The 19,821-nt window shown below is 45.6% G+C and overlaps 1 protein-coding gene across 6 annotated transcripts in view; it reads left to right on the top strand.

The window, feature by feature from the left end:
- The window catches only part of kmt2cb (lysine (K)-specific methyltransferase 2Cb), a 60,191-nt gene extending 40,798 nt beyond the window's left edge, over nucleotides 1-19,393 (top strand). The window contains exons 36-61 of one of the 6 annotated variants that reach the window (XM_083992147.1): nucleotides 899-1,096; nucleotides 1,326-3,302; nucleotides 3,977-4,290; nucleotides 4,425-6,010; nucleotides 6,101-6,212; nucleotides 6,403-6,472; nucleotides 6,570-6,630; nucleotides 6,761-6,993; nucleotides 8,722-10,356; nucleotides 10,616-10,807; nucleotides 11,477-11,641; nucleotides 11,751-11,880; nucleotides 12,429-12,576; nucleotides 12,728-12,912; nucleotides 13,063-13,199; nucleotides 13,390-13,672; nucleotides 14,264-14,403; nucleotides 14,857-14,970; nucleotides 15,082-16,198; nucleotides 16,303-16,439; nucleotides 16,555-16,697; nucleotides 16,848-17,022; nucleotides 17,127-17,243; nucleotides 17,338-17,411; nucleotides 18,347-18,455; nucleotides 18,557-19,393. In XM_083992147.1, coding sequence (XP_083848273.1) covers nucleotides 899-1,096; nucleotides 1,326-3,302; nucleotides 3,977-4,290; nucleotides 4,425-6,010; nucleotides 6,101-6,212; nucleotides 6,403-6,472; nucleotides 6,570-6,630; nucleotides 6,761-6,993; nucleotides 8,722-10,356; nucleotides 10,616-10,807; nucleotides 11,477-11,641; nucleotides 11,751-11,880; nucleotides 12,429-12,576; nucleotides 12,728-12,912; nucleotides 13,063-13,199; nucleotides 13,390-13,672; nucleotides 14,264-14,403; nucleotides 14,857-14,970; nucleotides 15,082-16,198; nucleotides 16,303-16,439; nucleotides 16,555-16,697; nucleotides 16,848-17,022; nucleotides 17,127-17,243; nucleotides 17,338-17,411; nucleotides 18,347-18,455; nucleotides 18,557-18,649 — 9,645 coding nt within the window. In that variant the 3' untranslated portion in view covers nucleotides 18,650-19,393. The other 5 variants (XM_083992148.1, XM_083992149.1, XM_083992144.1 and 2 more) reach the window with 5 other exon arrangements.
- Nucleotides 19,394-19,821: the final 428 nt, after the last annotated feature.

Here is a 19,821-nt window from a genome sequence, read left to right on the forward strand (position 1 = left end):
CTTCTCTTTCATAGCTTTTTCTTTTGATATCCAACATAATAAAACGCCCCTGTCATTATCAAGCAACAGTTGAGATCCCTGAGACACAGGATGACCTCCATCCTCCGTTTTACATAGAGCACAGACGAAGATCCTGGCTGTGCAAAAAGATCCAGTATGTCAAAGGAAAAATATTTAATTATTTAAGTCAAAATACAAAATGGCATGGGCAAAAATGATGGTGCAGGCAAACCCTTGAGCATGCTCAGTGATGTAGGACCTTACAGTATAAAATCAAACAAAAAAATGTCATATTGAATATCGATGGAGTTCATGCCAGTGTTACAGTTCAGCAAACCACCCTGTCTCCAGAAAGAGGGGTTGTTTTGGATGGAGATGTTGTACTCACTGGAAAAAGGGGATGAATATGATCAGCGAGAGTAGTTTTTTTTATCACTTTGATGCTTAAGCTGATCTTGTTTACCAGTGTAGCAATGTTGACAAATAGTCAGCATATTGCTGACTTTCCTATACCCTGCTTTGGGTTTTATCTGTTTGGGATGTTGGTGCTGATGCTAGTTGATGCTCAACCCATGCATGTGGGAGGTTGTAAATTTGAATGTTATTGCTCTTACCCATCATGCTATTGTGAGCATGAAATCTGTTCTTGGATAGCTGGACTTGGCGAGGGGAACTTGAAGTCATCATTTGATATAACCTTGCCCTCATGTGTCATACTGAGATATTGAAGCAAATGCTGTGAAAGAGAACTAAATAGGAATAGAAATGACCTCAGTATCACACTTGTTAGATAATGAGAGTTGCACAAGTAACCTCTTTTTTTCTGCAGTCTTGTGTTTATAAAGTGTTTGTGTCTGACATGTTTTTGTTTTGCTATTGTGATTGATTTGCTGTTTAGCAAAAGGCAAGAGATAACCGAGCAGCCCTGCGCATCAACAAAGTCCAGATGTCGAATGAACCGGTGAAGAGGCATCATCCACAGCAACAGCCCCCTGAGGTGTTTGATCCCAACATACCACTAGACACAGAACTGCTGTTTAAAGACCCTTTGAAACCAAAAGAGTCAGAGCATGAACAAGAGTGGAAGTTTAGACAGGTAAGAGTGTATGCAATGAAGTCAGCGAATGCAGCGGCAGGTCCACTTTATATTAAGACAGCTAAGAAGTGGTGCTTTAGTAAAGCTCCCTAAACAACTTCACTATCCTCCACATTAACCCTGATGACATTGGTGGTTAGTAGGTCCAGTTCATTTTTGGCATGAGACTGATATTTGCAGCATCCCTTTTTGAGATCTAATTCCGCGTTTCACTGTGCCCTTCCAACAGCAAATGAGGCAGAAAAGCAAGCAGCAAGCCAAAATTGAAGCCACTCAGAAACTGGAGCAAGTTAAGAATGAGCAACTCCAGCAACAACAGCAACAACAACAGCAACAGTCAGAGGGAGACGGCAACACAAGTGGGAACCAGAGTCCGGCCTCTCAGCCCAGCAACGGCAGCATGTCCCCCATGCAGCAGCTGAACTCTAAAGATGCCTTTGCCAGGCCACAGCTACCAGGGACTCCTACTTCAGGTCCTCCCGAGGACGTGTTCCTGCGCCCGCCTCCTCCCCCTCCGTCCGGACCTTCCTCGCAGCCTCAGTCCCCGCAGGTTTTCTCACCAGGTTCCTCTGGTTCCAGACCCTCTTCTCCCTGGGATCCATACGCCAAGATGGTCGGGACCCCAAGACCGCCAACTCTCGGGCCAAATACGTGTCGCAGAATGGTGGAATCTGGAAAATCCCCCACGTCCATGATGGAGCAGCAGGACAGAGGGCGGCCCTCTCCTGCTCATGAATCTTTTGGATCTCCAACGTCCATGAGCAGTGATCCCTATGCCAAACCTCCCGACACCCCAAGGCCGACCGGGGAAATGGACCCTTTTTTGAAGCCCATGGGTCCACCGAGGGCTAGCCAGGCTGCTCAGGGAAGACCACCAATGGGTTCTCCAGGCAGAGATCCGTACTCGAGGCCCATGATAAGAACGGAGGCCTATCAGCGCATGGCTCAGAACAGGATGATTTTGTCTGACCCGTACTCACGGCCTCTGTTAACACCAATCCCCGGAAGTAATGAATCTGGTTCTGTCCCTCTGTTCAAAACACCCATGCCCCCTCCTCAGGCTCAGGATCCATTCAGCCGACCAGGTCCACATCCCGCTGACCGGTTCTCTCAGAATCCGCAGAACGACCCCTACGCTCAGCCTCCACATACACCGAGACCGTCTGGGAACGACAACTTCACCAGTCCTCCTAGGATGGGCCAACATCACGCTCAGGGTCACTCATTTGCTCAGCCAGGACCAATGACTCAAATGTCTAGAAATCCTTACGCTCACGCACCTTCCACTCCGAGGCCCGACCACTTCACGTACGACCCCTTCGCCCAGCCCTCCGGTCCTAACAAGCCAGCGCCCGACCCTTTCTCTCAGCCCGCAGTGAACCAGCGATCCATCAATGACCCCGGTGCTCAGGCTCGACAATTTTTTGAGCCATACGCTCGACCTCCTGGGACCCCGCGTCCGCACGACAACTACGGTCAGCCAGCAAACACGCCCAGCCCATCTTCAGACCCTTACTCACAGGCTCCAGCTACTCCACGCCCCGGTGGAATGAACCAGTTCACTCATCAGCCGCACCCGGGACAGAGGATGTCGCCTTCCCACTCAGTGGATCCTTATGCTCAGCCACCAGGTACGCCACGGCCCTCGGTGGGAGAGAGGTTTTCCAAGTCACCGGGCAGCCAGAGGGGGCCGATAGAGCCGTTTACGAGTACACCTGGGACATCGAGGCCAGGAAGTAGCGACATGTTTTCTCAACCCGGGGCCCCCAGACCAATGCTTAATGACCCTTACGCCCAGCCTCCAGGGACCCCGCGGCCTGGTCCTGATGGGCTCAGCAGACAAGGGCCGAGGCCAGGACCAATGGGGAGCCAGGACCCTTTCACCTCACCCCAAGGCAGGCTTCAGGAGCCCTTTCCTCATCCAGGCTCACAAACACCAAAACACCCAAATGTGTCAGAGGATGGATTTACTCAGTCACCCTCCAGAAGACCCAGTCTGACACCGGGCCATGACCCATTTGAGCAAGCCCCCATGACCCCTCGTCCACAGTCGACAGAGAAAATGGAAATGAAGGAGCAGTCAGCTGTGGGTAACAATGGATCTGTCCCTCAAGACCCAGGCCAGCTCTCCAACAACCCACAAATGCCTGGTGTATCTGAAGCTCAGGGTATTGCGCTCGCTGAAAGTGAGGAAAGACTCAGACAGGTACCTGATACGTCTTGTTTATCTTTTATTCCATATATCATCATTCATTCTTGAATATTGAAATGTTACTTTTGGTTCATTTAATTACATTCTTAATCTTTTTATTAATAGTATTCATATTTTAATTTAAATTTGAATTTGAAGGAAACAAAATAAAATAAAATAAAATAGGTTTGGTCTATTCATTGATGGATATCAGTTATGTCAGTGAGTAAAAGGTATAAGACAGGAGTTATGGCTACAGTACAAAAATGTGTCCTAAGTTATTATATTAAAAAAAAGATTTTATTAATAGAGATTTAATAGGTGTAAGATTGCTAAAAATATAAGGTCAATAAAAATGTACCCTTTTAGTGCAGCAAATGTAAATATAGGGGAAACGGGGAATAAAGGGAAACGCATCATTAACATGACTTTATCTTTAGTCATTGTGAGTTTTCAGAACATAAATATAGGAAGTGAAAATATAGAATAAAGAAATGAAAACTTGCGTGCATTTGCAGGATAGAAAGTATGCATAAGCAGGTGATATAAAAAAAGGGGCATTTGTTTTGCATTGCTACATACTGTGTAGGACGAGCAGATAATCTCTGTGGACAGCTAACACAGACAGACATGGTTTATTGACCTTGTGTTTTAAAAAAGGCTTAAATTTCTTTATGCTTGTTTTTTAGCGACAACGAATTAGGGAACTAATCATAAAGCAGCAGCAGCAGAGGAGTGCAATCCGGCAGGAGAGGGGCTCTCAGGAGCATGCAGGTAACATTGCCCCAGGAACACCACGACCCTGGCCCCAGGAGGGCCCCGGGCAACAGGGGGAAATGTTCAACCGGCCTCCTCCACCTTACCCTGGACAAGGACCTATGAGAGGGCCAATGAGGTTTCCTGGACCTTTTCCAGGGGATCAGCGTGTCTCTTTCCCTAATGAGGGACAAATCCACCGGGGCCCACATCCTGGAGATCCTAATCTGAGACACCAGGGACCAAGGTTTGTATTACAATGTATTGTTTTTATTTCTGTTTGTGTTTTTAAATGCTATAATTGATAACTCCGCTTTGCACAAATCTAGAAACTGCTTTTTCCGCTTTTTTATATTTGTTTTTTTTTAAATCCTATTTCAGGTTTGCATTTCCACCCGGGGTTCTAGGACCACATGGACCGCAAGAGTTTTTTCCCCGTGGGCAACACCCAATGCAGGACATACCCCCTCAAATGAGACGCTCCATGTCTGCAGAAATGGCAAAGAATATGGGAGGCAACCCCATGGGGCTGCCCCAACATTTCCCACCACGTGGAATGCCAGTGCAACAGCACAACATAATGGGCCAGCCTTTCATTGAGCTGCGGCACAGAGTGGCAGATAACAGGCCACGTATGCCATTTCCACCGGGTGCCATGCAAGGAGGCAACATTGATCCCAACTTGCTGGGCCAAAGACCAGCAGGCCTTCCACCCGATTCCAGGTTCCTCTTAAATCAGGCACCTAGGATGATGGACCCTATGACCAGCCAGACGGGCCATGTGCAGCTATCTGCCAGCATGGACAATCTTCATCAGCAAACCCAAATGTCAGGAAACAACACACTCAAACAGTCTCCTTTGATGAGATCCATGAGTCAGCCTGCCTCAAATGAGACCCAGAACATGGCAGCATCAATGATCCTGACTGCACCCCCTGCTGGGCATACTGACTCTGTCTCAGTGGCCAGCACCGAAGCTGTGGAGGAGAAACTGGATGCAGAAGAATCAGCAGTCAAAGATCTTGAGGACGTGGAGGTGAAAGACCTGGTGGATGCTGACTTGGAAAACCTTAACTTGGATCCTGAAGATGGAAAAGACCTAGACCTGGAGACAAATGACCTGCACCTTGATGACTTCCTAACATCTGGCAAATTTGATATTATTGCTTACACCGACCCCGACCTAGATGACATCAAGAAAGACATGTTTAATGAGGAGTTGGATCTCAGCGATCCCATGGACGATAACCCTGACACCACAGACATCAACAAAAACTCGGGCACTGAGAGCGAGGCATCGTCCAGTTCAGCGTCTGCACTGGCAAAGTCAGAGGCCTCAGGTGAGCAGTCTTCAGCTGAGGTCAAACTGGAAGCCCCTGGGAATCAGGACTCTGCCTCTTTAGCACCTGGGCAAGAAATTAAAACAGAGGTTAAAGACTGTCAGAAACCCCCTGAGGTGTCAGACCAGCAAGCTGCTGGAAACACCTTAACCTCAAACCAGCAGGGAGTTCTGTCAGACTCCACCCCGGTCCTTTCTAGTTTACTCATTAAGCAGCAGCCTGAAGAGCAGTCATTAAATCCAATAGTTGAATCTGTCAGTCAAGGAGGTAACCTCATGGCCCAACAGAACCAAGTCACCGACGCTCAGCATACCTCCGGACTTACAATGAGTCAAACAATATCTGACGCCACCACTGCAGGAGAAGCCTCTATGGCAGGCTTCGGAGCCGACCACCAGGTGGGGCTAGCCGCTGGACTGGACACAAGCGGTCTGACTCCAGCCCAGCAGGCAGCATTGAACCAAGCACTGAGTCAGCACAACCAACAAAATCGTCCTCTTCTACTGGAGGAGCAGCCACTCCTGTTGCAGGACCTCCTCGACCAGGAGAGGCAGGAGCAGCAACAGCAGAGGCAAATGCAAGCCATGATACGACAACGTTCCAGCGACTCCTTTTTCCCGAACATTGGTAAATTATTTGGGCCAGAACTTAATGTTCATGTTTGATTTTATCGATCAGTTTGCTTATTTCTGACTGTGCATTGTTTGTTATTTACAGATTTTGATTCCATCACTGACCCCATCATGAAAGCCAAAATGGTTGCCCTGAAAGGCATCAACAAGGTCATGGTCCAGAACAACATGGGAATGGCCCCCATGGTCATGAACAGGTAAAAGGTTCACTTTGGTTCTGTATGAGTTTGTTCAGTTTAAAATGCGTTACTGCTCGAGGGAGTAGAGGGTTTTTAAAACATTTACAACAACCCAGCCACACTGATGTTGTTTAAAAATGTGAAGAATTTGTGCTGTTATTGGTTACATTTTTAAATGGTGTTTGGCTGTGGTATTACTGTATTACAGATTCCCTCCTGGTCCTCCTGTGGCACCATTACCTGAAAGTACACCGCTTCCTCCACAAGTTGTTGGACAGGTAGTGAAGCTGCTGCTTTTCTTACATGATATATAAATCTCTGCAATGTAAAATAATATTGAATGAATAACAACATACTTGTCAACCTTGTTTTCAGGATGGTAAACTGACACAAGTAGCAAGACCAAATCCCCCAAACTTTGGACCAGGATTTGTCAGTAAGTTTTGGAAATAATGTATATGCATTTTAAACTTTTTAGTTTGAAGGTTTGTCAGGAGTAGAAAAGTTAAAGTGTTTGTTTTTATGCTCTCAAGATTGCTAACAAAAGAGCCTTTTTCTTCTTTCAGACAATGCTCAGAGGGCTCAGTACGAGGAATGGCTCCAGGAGACTCAGCAACTACTTCAAATGCAGCAGAAGTTTCTGGAAGAGAAGATCGGCGCTCACAGGAAGTCTAAGAAAGCCCTGTCTGCCAAGCAGAGAACAGCTAAGAAGGCAGGGAGAGAGTTCCCTGAGGAGGACGCTGAGCAGCTCAAACATGTCACAGAGCAGCAGGGAGTGGTGCAGAAACAACTGGAGCAGGTAAATGCCGGGCCTGTCAAGCTCCACTGCTGAATTCTATCTCAGTCCTGCTCGACACAATGGCCATCCCTAAGCATGGTCTTTTTTTTAAGCGTCTCTATGAGCAGAGTGTTAAGTAGGCATCAATAACAGCCTGTGGGTCGAAAAACAACTTTCTACCAGCATTATTTTCACCTTACATGGGAGAAAACGGCAGGCAGAGTGGAACCTGGGCAGTGAGTGATGCTACAATAGGATGAATCAGGAAAAACATAGGAAAATACTCATGTTTATTTTAAATAAAACAATACTGTTTTCTATTATTAAACAATTTGATCAGTGTTAAGTTTTTAATCTCAGACAGAGTCGCATGAGACAATATGATTTCCAGGTTGCATAGCAACACCACTGACAAAAGTGCAAGGTTAAATCAGGACAGGATTAACACAAAATTTATGAGAAACAAATACTCTCATTTATCAGCTTCATTATCTTCAGTTCTTTATTGCACTTTTAGGTGTCTTTGACTGGATCTTACTGTGATGGCAAACCTAATTATTGATTAATTGGTTATGATTTTTTTTTTTTTTTAATAATCTAGCTAAATATGCATGACGTATAACAAAATGTATGAATAGGAAGTTATACATAAAGCTATTTCCTGCTCAGGAAGACTGGAACAATTGTATAATAACTGTACGTGTATATATTAACAAATCAAATCAAGAGTCATACGTACACAGTCTGTCAGCCACAGTCTGCGGTAGGGGTGTCACGATTCTCCAAATCCTCGATTCGATTTGATTTTCGATTTTAGGGTCACGATTCGATTCGATTCTCGATTTTTTTTCTTTTTCTTACAGCACAGAGGCCTATGCCATTTTCAGACTAGTCTAGTCTATAATCATTGGTTTTATTCATCAAATTTTGTACAGTAAATCTTATTTCAAAAGATGGGCTACATATAAGTGATGCAATTTCCATAATGTATCACATTAGGCACTAATGGTCACATTTAAATAATTTATTTACAATATAAAGGTAACAATTTTACCAAGAAAGCCCCCAAAAATCATGATCCAGGGGCCAAAATTGCGCCCAAGGTTTTGAAATATATATACTTATATCTACATTATCATAAGTCGTGTCTCATTATTCTCCTGATGTCGGCTTAATGTAATGTAAACGAGATTGCGCTGATACGGAGAGTCATGTGACAGACAGCAGGGCCGTGCTGCGATGGACCTGATCAGACTGGCGGTGGCCCACAGTGCATCAGTCCCGGATCCTCCACCGTCGATCCCCCAAAGCCCCCGCAAATAATACATCGACAAAAAGTGGCAAGTTGCACCTTTTCGTCGGCTTATTATTTGCGGGGGTGATGATCGTCGATCCTCTCTTTGACTTTGATGCTCGAGACCATGACGTAATTTCGATCGATTTCGATAAAAAAATCGAAATCGTGACACCCCTAGTCTGCGCTGCACCTGTCAACCACTTTTGACTGCCTAAAAGATCAGAGCTGAAAAAAGGCTTTTGGCTGCACTTTCCAAACCTGGTTCTTAAGTTAATTTTTTCCAGCTGCTATTTGAACACAGAATCATTCACCTCCTCCCTTGGGAAACCTGTCTTCATAAGTTTGTCTTGTAAACGTGATAAAACGTCTTGCAAGCGGTACTTGCTTTCATTGTGCTTTTCATAGAGATCCTCAACCATATTTTTTGTGAATGTCTGATGTTTTTGCTCTAGATCCGCAAGCAGCAGAAGGAGCACGCTGAACTTATAGAGGAATACCGAGTGAAACACCAGCAAAACAACATGACGCCCATAATGCCTGGGATGCACCCAATACCGGGCCCTGCCGGCATGGTCCCCGCTGGACCGCCCATGGTTCAGCCTCCTATGAATCCCATGATGCAGATGCCACTTCATCCCGGCCAGACGAACGCACCCCCTCGTATGCCCAACCCACCGCCTGGCTGGCACCCAGGTGCTCCCATGCCCATGAGTGGACCAGGAATGCCTCCAATAATGCCCCCCCAGGTACCGGTGAATCCAGGCCAACCCCATCCAATGCCGATGGGTAATATACCTCAACACCCACAAATGCCTGTGGACCCACAAGCGCCGCCGGCTCCACCAGGTGGTGTGAAACCCATGCAGGGAGGTGGTGTGAAGTTCGACGACAACAACCCATTCAGTGAGGGCTTCCAGGAGCGGGAGAGGAGGGAGAGGCTTCGGGAGCAACAGGAGAGGCAGCGGGTGCAGCTCATGCAGGAGGTCGAGCGACAGAGAGCCCTGAAACACCGTATGGAAATGGAGCAGCAAGGGATGATGGGGCCGGACGGGAACATGGCGCCACTCGCTCAAATGCCTTTTTTCAATGCAGAGCTGCCACAAGACTTCATGCAGCCTCAGCGGCCCCCGCTACAACAACAACCTCTCGGTCCAGTGTTTCCTCAGCAACAAGGCATGCAGCCTGGGATGGGCTCACCACCTGGGACATTTATGCAGGGTGAAAGGAGAACTTTAATGGGCAATGGAATGATGCCCCCAGACATGGGGCCTGGTTTAGGGCCTGATAACCTCGCCCTACAAGGACCTAATTTCCCCCAGGGTCAGCCAAGGCCTCGTCAGTTCAGTGGCCCAGGAATGATGCTTCAGATGCCCGGTGAGGGGCCACCGTTTGACTCGTCCACACCTTTACCATCTAACTTTCCAGGCTCAGGTCAGTCTCTTATACAACTCTACTCCAACATCATCCCAGACGAGAAGGGGAAAAAGAAGAGGACCCGCAAAAAGAAGAAAGACGATGACGCAGATTCAGTTAAGACGCCTTCAACTCCACACTCTGACCTTACAGCCCCTCTAACACCATGCGTCTCAGACACGTCCTCAACACCCACCAGAAACACTCATCTCTTTGGAGACCAGGACTTGTCCAGGTCCCCGTTACTGGGGTCTTCCACTCCCAGTCACTCGGAGCTGGAGAGGCAGCTCTCTGGAGGACAGTCTGGACAACCTGGTATGTCGTCAGACATGGCGAGGACATCGGCTCAGGAGCACGACAGGATCCTCAACAACATAAAGCTGGAGCAGACCGATGCCAGCGAGTGTCATGGGCCAAGAGAGGGGCCCATCGGCTCAGAAATGAGCTCTGTGAAGGAGGAGAGCGGTAAAGGGAGCACATCTCCCTTCCCTGCAGGGCAAAGTCCAAACAAGGGCGAGGCTGGCAATGAGCTACTGAAGCACCTTCTGAAGAACAAGAACACACCGCCCCCTGGTTTGCCCCAGCAGAGGTCAGAGGAGAGTCTGCGCTCGGAGGAGGAGGACCCTGCAGACTGCAAAAGCCTGCTGAGGCAAACCTCCATGGACAGCAACGGGGTCAGTCTTTCTTTTAGTCATCCAGTTAGAGAGCGCTGAGGAGATAATCAACATAGTGAGTCATAGCCAGGCTAAGTGATTCAGATGGGAGGCACATTATAGTTAAAATTGGCGTGAGTCATAGCCGTCAGTTTATGAATGAGTCATAGTTCTGTGTTTGAAAACATCGAACTCAAAAAAGCCACAATGCCTCTCAAGTAATTTGAAGTTTGTTCATACCTTTTTAATGCAACAACACTTTTTTTCTCCCAATTTCCAGGCATATTCAGATGGCATACCCGACTTCCCTGGACCTCTGCTGCCTGAGCAGGAGAAGAAGAAAGGGAGGAACAAGAGAGCACCCAAAGGAGGAGAGAAACCTGCGTCTCGCTACAAGAAGAGGAAGAAGGAAGGAGACGAGAGGCAGCTGATGCACTCTGGCGCTGACACTGTAATGACCCAAATCAAACAAGTGAGATTGATTTTTACCACCTCATCATCTGCTTCTCTTACAATGTTTTCTTCCAAAATTTTACAGTATTAATTACAGCCAGAACAGAGAATCATTTTTGAACAAGCGCACAGGCACTAATTTCACATATCATGAGCACATTAGTGTAATTAGGTTGGATGACAGTTGCACACCACGGTATTAGAAGCTGTTATTATTCGGGAGAGCAGAGGGGGGATGCGTGGTTATATTGCAAGTCCCTCATTGATTGAGGTTTATTGACTTAAACTTTATGAAGCTAATTCAGTCGTTAGAAATGCAGCATGATATCATCTCATCACATTTAATACACCAAATGAGTTCTGGAAGTTTCTCAGAAGTTTAACGGGGATTGGCTCAAAGGGTTAAAATTACAGCCTCACAGCCTCTTTAACAACTGTAATAAGTAATGATTAAACAACCTTCACACTTTACTGTTTATGTTGGTTTAACAGTGATCCTTTCGCACTGATAAAAAGTTTATGTGATCTTAAGAAAGTGACCATAAAAATACTAAAAACATACTCATTTCATTAATTAATAGACAAGAAAATAGAGAGATCCCCTAAGTTATAACTCTATCCAAGATTGTGCACTTGTAGACTTGTTCTTAACCCTGCCCCTGTTGTTTTTTTCCCTCTCCTGTCACAGCAGCTCTCCCTGCTGCCCCTCATGGAGCCCCTGATTGGGGTCAACTTTGCCCATTTCGCTCCGTATGGCAGCGGCCAGCTCAATGGAGAAAACCTCTTATCTGGTACTTTTGGCAGCGCCTCTCTTGATGGAGTCTCTGACTACTATTCCCAGCTGGCCTACAAGGTGCTTATTCACTTCTCTTACTATGTTTAAACTGGGTAAACCGGGGGATGCGTGTAAAGAGTGTGTGCAGCATGATGTGCTGACATTGTATTGATCTCGATTCCTACAGCAGAGTAACCTGAGTAATCCACCAACACCGCCAGCATCACTCCCTCCCACCCCACCACCTGTCAACCGTCAGAAAATGATCAACGGATTTGCCACGACAGAAGAGCTCGCCAGCAAAGCTGCTGCCATGGGTAAGAATATATGAGTTTGTACCTTAATGTTAGCCTAGAAATCTAGACGCACCCTAGCGGCAGCAAAAATATTTGCTCCGTAGGTGGGTCTAGAAACGAGCCATAGGAACTTTTTGAGTCTCGAACACCGATTGTGTTCACCAATCACAGCGCTCTATCTGTTTAGAGAGTCGTTGGGCGGGCTTAACGCGATGGCGACATACATTTTAATTGGCTTGTCAGGCTAACGACATCCTGCTCTTTGCTCTGATTGGTCGTAGCGCTACCCTATTGTGTGCAGAGGCAGTTTGAAAGACAGCCTTCATCCCACCCCCTGGATTGAGCCGAGGTCTACCGGTCGTTTCCAGACTATACATTTTAGTGATATAGTCTGGCTTGTCAGGCTACCTTAATGTCACAACTCTCAAAAATTGTAAAGAATAAATTAATTCCAACAAAAACTTTTTCCCACAATCACATATTACACTATTATGATTGTTTTCGTTACAAACGAGCAGTATGTGTTTGTACAGTGTACTAGTCTGACATTTTGCTCCTGTTTCATATAGTGTCCAAAGGCCTGGTCCCGAAGCCGCTACATGTCCCATTTAGGACTGAAGAAGATCTGCTGGCCAGGGCCATCGCACAGGGTCCCAAAACTGTGGATGTTCCAGCCTCGCTCCCCACTCCTCCGCACAACAACCAGGAGGAGCTCAGGTAACAGATGCATAACAATAATGAAAGCACCATCATCAACACTTGTGATATTTGTCCATTTTGATTAATCCTGTATGATCCTGTAATATGATGATCAATTTTGGCAGCATGGTTTTGACAGAGGTTTCTCTTCATCATTCGTCTATAACAGTAACCGAGGACAGGAGCCGTGCAAAGACAGGGACACCCCTGACAGTTTTGTTCCATCCTCCTCTCCTGAGAGTGTGGTTGGCATGGAGATCAGTCGCTACCCAGACCTTTCTCTGGTGAAGGAAGAGCCACCATCCCCCTGCCTGTCTCCGGTACTCCCCATGCTTCCTGCACCTGATGGAAAAGGTAACTAGAAACGACTACACAATCATCGCAATCAAATGAATCATAATTAATGGGATGTGTTTGTGTGTGCAGTTGAAAGCCAACTACAGAATACCTCAAGCGTGTGGCAAATTTGATGGATTTCCTCCTTTCTTTTTTTCAATCCTCTAGGGTCAGAGATCAAACTGCAAGATATCAAGACGGAGCCGTCTGCAATGTTCTTCGGCCCACCCTTTGGCCACGTGTCTAATGACTCCAAACAAAGGCTTGTGTCTGTGGCCATCACTCTAAGACCAGCCGCAGCTGAGGTAAAAATAATAATAAGATTTACTTTAACAGGAATTCAGCATAGATTTAGCCCTAGTTTTGTTTCTATTAATATCAACATGTAAGACTAAGCAACTATTGTTTTGCAGCTATTCATACCTTTTTATAAATGTAAAATAAAATCAACTCAAAAATTCACAATGATGTAAACATTTGTGTTTTTTTCCTCAGAACATCACAGGTGTAGTGGCAGCCATTTCAGACCTACTACGTGTGAAGATCCCTAGTAGCTATGAGGTCAGCAGCACCCCAGACAGGGGGTCTCTATCCATGTTCGCTGGTCCAAGGGTGGGCCCCCATGGCATGGACCCTCGGCCTCCCATGCTCTTTCACGGACAAGGAGACCACGGGGGACATCACGGACGGCCCGATCAGATGATAAGACCCGTTGGAATACAAGGGATGATGCAGCATCAGCAGGCGCATCATTTCCGCTTCCATCCCAACAGCCCAGGTGAGGGAATAAACCTAAATTAAACAAGGGCATCTCTGATTCCCCTAAGCACTGCAACGCAGCCTTTAATTGAAATGTCATGTCTGATTTAAGCCTAACGTAATGACTTCCTGTGGAAAAAGCACAAAGCAGCAACACAATCTTGATATGTAATTGTTTTCCCTTAAACATCCACAGCAGTGATTATCTTTCTTAACAGTATTTACTGATGCCTGTTTTTTTGCAAATCATTATGTGACTGTGGCTGAGGGCAGCGCATTGATTTAAGTGGTTGGTTCTCTCAGCTAATGAAATAGAGTAAACAATTGTTTTCAGTAGCACTGTAGCATGCAAACTCCTGCTTATTGCTGTGACAACACTAGTAACAGGCCTAATAAGTGTTGTCATCCTAGAACCATGTAGAGAATAAATTGACACTGAAGCAGGTACCACAATTATCTAGTTTCCTTTTGTTTACTGCATTAAGAGGGTGTTTTAACCACTGTCCTAATATTTATTATTTGCCTACATGAAGTAAAGCCAAGTGATACAACACAGGATGTATTTTGGAACTATGAAAAAAAAATTAAATTATGCTTTCTTCTGTATCAGGTGCAGCTGTAGGTCAAGGGCCTGACCATAAGACCCCTGCCAGCCCTGGATGTAAACCACAGTGGTGCTGCCACTGTAAGGTGGTGGTTCTGGGAAATGGAGTTCAGAAATCTGTCAAAGATCTGCCTGCCCACATGAAGGTATTGAATCACGTTGCATTGAGCTGAGTTGTATATTAAGTAGACAGTCAAAAGTAATATTATACCATAACCAAAATGCTCTACAACCAATAGGTCTAATAAAGTCCAGGATGCTCTAAATATATGGGGCTAGATGTGCCCACATTCAGCCTGAAGGGCTGCACACATCCATATATATTCATACACACACAGTATCACAGTAATGCTCTGATTATGTAAATCCAGCCTGCTGGAGTTAAATCCATTTTGGATCAATTAGTGGGTTAAATAGCATACCCCATGACGTCAGTCTTGAGAGTATTTTGGTTATTTAAATATTGAATGTTTTTGATGTTTATTTCATTACTTCTTTTAACGTCAGTTGAGCTTAAGCAGTTCACATTGGTCAGGCTTTGATTTAACACCTCATTGCTTATGCAGCCTTTTAAAACTTGGGCTAATTTCTCTCACCAGGAATCTGAAGGCCGTTTGAAATCTGAAGAGGACTTTGTGTTCTGCAGTCACAGCTGCTTCCTTCTCTACTGTTCCTCACCACCGCTGCAGTCTAGATCAGCCACAGAAACTAAGGTTTGTCTCAGTGCAGCACATGCAGAAACACCTCAGTGAGTCTAAACAACATGCAGTTGTTTTGACTGTTGTGTTTTGCTCATTGTCATTGTGCTTTTATCATATTTTCAGGAATCAGTGTCCCTCCTTCCAGCCTCAGAGCAAACCGAGATCCTTTCTAAAACTCAGCACCAATACAGTAACAACATGTCGTCGCTGGATGTTCACTGCCTGGCCCAGCTTCAGCCCAAGCAGTCTCCCCCCTCCACCCCACCGATCCCCTTCCCCACAGCAGGTGAAACACCAAAGATGGAGACAAAGTCCGATGCCATCAAAGTGACAGTGAAGCTGAAGGCCCGGCCGAGGGCCCACGACGGCTGGCACCAGGGAAAAAGACAGAAAGGACTCCGCTGGAGGAAGTGGACTGTCCAGGTCGTGGTGCCAAGAGGGAACTCCCAACTCCCGGACGAGGATAAGATCGACGAGCTTCTGAAGAAACTCGGGGCCTCCCTGCGTCCTCCTGTCTTACTGCGGGACCAGAGGCGCTGCTGTTTCTGCCACCAGTTCGGGGACGGGATCACCGATGGCCCTGCCAGGTTGCTTAATCTCGACCTCGATGTGTGGGTTCACCTAAACTGCGCCCTGTGGTCGACTGAGGTGTACGAGACCCAGGCCGGCGCCCTGATCAACGTGGAGCTGGCGCTGCGCCGCGGTCAGACGGTGCGCTGCGCCTACTGCCAGCAGACCGGAGCCACCAGCGGCTGCCACCGCCTCCGCTGCACCAACGTCTACCACTTCACCTGCGCTCTGCAAGCTCAGTGCACCTTCTTCAAGGACAAGACCATGCTATGTCACGCCCACAGGCCAAGGGGAACAGCGGGACAAGCGCTGGAGCACGAGCTGCGTTGCTTCGCTGTCTTCCGACGTGTCTACATCCAGAGGGATGAAATGCGTCAGATAGCGACTGCGGTGCAGCAGCCTGAGCTGGGATACACCTTTCGCGTCGGCAGCCTGGTGCTACACGCCCTGGGCCAACTAACCCCGTTTCAAATGTCAGCTTTCCATTCTGCAACCGCCATCTACCCAGTCGGCTACGAGGCTTGCCGGATTTACTGGAGCATGCGCCATGGCAATCGCCGTTGCCGCTACGTCTGCTCTGTTGAAGACAGAGAGGGCCTGCCAGAGTTTAGCATCAGAGTCATCGAACAGGGCTACCAGGACCTGCTCCTGACCGACAACTCAGCCAAAGGTTTGTGACCTAGTATTCCTGACAGACATGTGTTTGCTGTGTGTTCCAGCCATTTACAGAGTGGAGGTTTTACCTGTCGGGTGTGCTTGTCTCGCTGTAAACAGGAGTGTGGGATAAGGTTCTGGGTCCTGTTGCTGAGAAAAGAACTGACTCGGGCACACTGAAGCTGTTCCCTGTCTACCTGAAAGGAGAGGACCTGTTTGGGCTCACAGTCCCTGCTGTCACCAAAATCACTGAATCGGTACGTAGCTGCTTTTTTTTTTTTTTTTTTACCAATGGTAATGAGTGTATGATTTAAACCTATAGCGTTGTGTTGAGGCTGAAGCTCATACCTCCTCTGTACTCGTTTACCTCAGTTCCCCGGGGTGGAGGCTTGTGACAGGTACTCATTCCGTTACGGACGCAATCCACTTGTGGAGTTGCCTCTCATCTTCAATCCAGCTGGCAGCGCCCGTGCCCAACCAAGGACAAACTCCCCCTACATTTCACTGGTGATAAGGTACCGTTGGATGAAGCAGACATTAATCTGTGGTTTTACACATTCTTCCAAGCATTTTCTAAATTTACACTTTTCCCAAAAATATTATTGAATTACTGTTTTTTGTTTATATTGTTGTACTCACAATCCCCCCTCCCTTTCAAATTAAAGGCCACATCCACAGGCTGTATCCAGCAGCAATGCAAGGTCTAACCAGAATGTGGCCCAAGGTGAAGGTGGTGCCCCCCACAGCAAGCCTCCAGTAGTGCACCCCAGGTCCTCTCAGTACCGCTGGATGAAGAGTGAGTGGAGAGCCAATGTCTACCTTGGCCGCTCCCGCATCCATGTGAGTAAATATGTATGCAATTTTAATTTTCACTTCAAATCAAATATTTCTCCTGGATTTTTTTGTGGACAAAATTAATAACTACATATGTCATGTATTTGCAGGGCTTGGGGTTGTTTGCTGCCAGAGACATTGAAAAACAAACCATGGTGATCGAGTACAATGGAACCATCCTACGAAATGAGGTTGCCGTCAGCAAGGAGAAGATCTACAGATCTCAGGTACATATTTGTGTCGAGTACTTTTTGAGCTGAAATTACTTCTGACTGAAGTAAATGTTTTCATCATCAAGTAAATTCTCCCTCTCTCCTACAGAACCGAGCGGTGTTCATGTTCCGCATCGACAGCGAACATGTTGTTGATGCCTCCCGCACCGGAGGGCTCGCAAGGTACAGTGAGATTTCACGGGCACTGTCCGGCTGTGTGACTTTTAGCCTATTTTATATTACACATAATCAGCATATTGGTTGTAGTTTGTACGTTCACACAATTTCTATTAACCTCACTTTCTTCCTGGGTGTTGTGTGTGTGTGTGTACATAGTTTGCCACTGTTGAGCCCCTGGATTAGTGTCTTTGCCTGCTCACATGAAAGTAACATTAAACTGATAAAGCCCTGAGTTTCTTTTTAGAAATAGACACTGGACCTAATAGTTCAAACTGTGACAGTTTAGTAATGGATGTGTGCATGGGCCTCTTTCATGCTCCCGGACTTCCAGCTGTGGCAACATGCTGTGATTGTGCATTAAAAGAATTGGATTAAGTATTTGAAGATGACACACCATTCATCCTACTATGCCTAATATTGCCCAAATTAGAAGCATTGTGCAAGTCATTTTAAGAACTTGGCCTATGCCATACACAAATTTGTATGAAGGTGATTGATGAAAGATTATATTTAAGCAGTTGTTACTGGAATTTAAACAAAAAATACAACTTACCCTTCTTTTTCTGGAATTCAGAACCATTAAACAAAACAATCTTGCCATTTGCAATAAATTTGATTATAGAATAGAAGATATGGTAAATGGACTTGCATTTTAAAAGCAGTCTTACTTAGCACTCAGAGCACTGCACAATACTTCCACATTCACAAATCACATCCTCACACACACTCACACACTGCTGGAACAGCCATCGAGGACAGTGTTTGGGTTCAGGATCTTCTCTGAGGACACAATGACACGTGGCAGGAGGAGCTGGGCATCAGAGAGCCGTCCCTCTAATCACTGGATGAGCCGCCTGAGCCACCGCTGTTTACTTTAAAGTAATGTGTTGGATTTTGTGTGACATGAAATGAATCTCTTTTTTATATCTCTTATCCAGATATATCAACCACTCTTGTGTCCCAAACTGTGTTGCTGAGGTGGTGACATTTGAAAGGGGTTATAAAATCATCATCACCTGTGTTCGGAGAGTCGAAAAAGGAGAGGAGGTGAGTGTCCTTTTCTTTAATATGACTTGGTATCGGTGTTAAATGTGCACCTGTGATGCCAAAGACTTGATGTTTCTGCCTGTGTCCCTTTCTGTCTCCAGCTGTGTTTCGACTACCAGTTCGACACTATGGCAGGTCAGCACAAGATCGCCTGCCACTGTGCAGCTCCTGAATGCAGGAAGTGGATTAACTAAGAGCAAACGACAAACCTAAATGCATTCCTTGCTATAGTGTGTGGATGCTGTGATCTCTGCACAGAGGAAAAAAATGCTTCACACTAAAGTCATTTCATGAATAAGCAGAAGGCCTGAACCCTTGGAGGAGATGAATGAATTTTACATGTTCGTTCATTAAGATTATGGGAAAATCACGGGTGGAGGAAAGGAAAATGTAACACAGTAGCAGGATGTGACTTGTGCCATATGTGGGGGGCTGTGTTGTGTGAGATGCCCCTCTCTGTCTGTATGTATCTGTGTGTTTGTTTGGTGTACATGGGGTGAGGAATCCACCAGCGAATGAGAAAGCACTGTGCAGGGTGCGGCCTTATTGCTTACTAAGGGCAGGCCCTTTTGTTTCATACTGTTAATGTATACCGTATGACTAAATGTAGACATCACTGAATGAGGAATGTACAGCAATGAATACTGCGAAGGGAATATTAACTTGCACTAAAAAAAAAAAAAAAAACTACAAAAAAAATAAAATAAAACACACACACACACACAAACTTTTAAAATACTTGATTCCATGAGTCAGTTTTATCATAGGTCTCCGTCATGTGATTTGTGTGGAATTCGAGAGGTTTTGTATTTATTAGAGTGAATGAATTTTATTCTCAAAATGATGAGACTGAGTTGAAGAAGGCTAGATTGCTATTGTTTTTGAAGATTGAAGAAGACATGCTGTTACTTTTGTATAAATGTACATAAAGAAAACTATAGGAATAACCGACCAAATACTACCTTAACCTTCTTGATGTTTGGGTGTTTTTGAATTGTTTCTGTTCTGTTTGTCATTGAAATTTATTTAAGATGGACGTTATTTCAGTTTGAGAGTATATATTATGATTATTCTGTACAGAATTTGTAATATAACCACAATAATTCACAAAGTATTTTTGTTGTATTAAAAGTAAGGTATTGTAGCGTATTGTTTTGTGACTTACACATACTTTGACCACTCAAAAAAGAAATATTTTTGTTGACTAACGTAACGAGTTATCAGTTACAGAAACAAAGAAAAAAAGAGACTCTTCAGATAGTAAGAGATCATTGTGATCTGTTTGCTGTTAATCAGGTTTCATTTTAAAGAACTGTGAATTAGGTTTTGAAACCCAAAAAACAACTTTTTAACTTTTTAACACAAA

The sequence above is a fragment of the Trachurus trachurus genome (genome assembly GCF_905171665.1).
Source record: "Trachurus trachurus genome assembly, chromosome: 17".
NCBI classification, from domain to species: domain Eukaryota; kingdom Metazoa; phylum Chordata; class Actinopteri; order Carangiformes; family Carangidae; genus Trachurus; species Trachurus trachurus.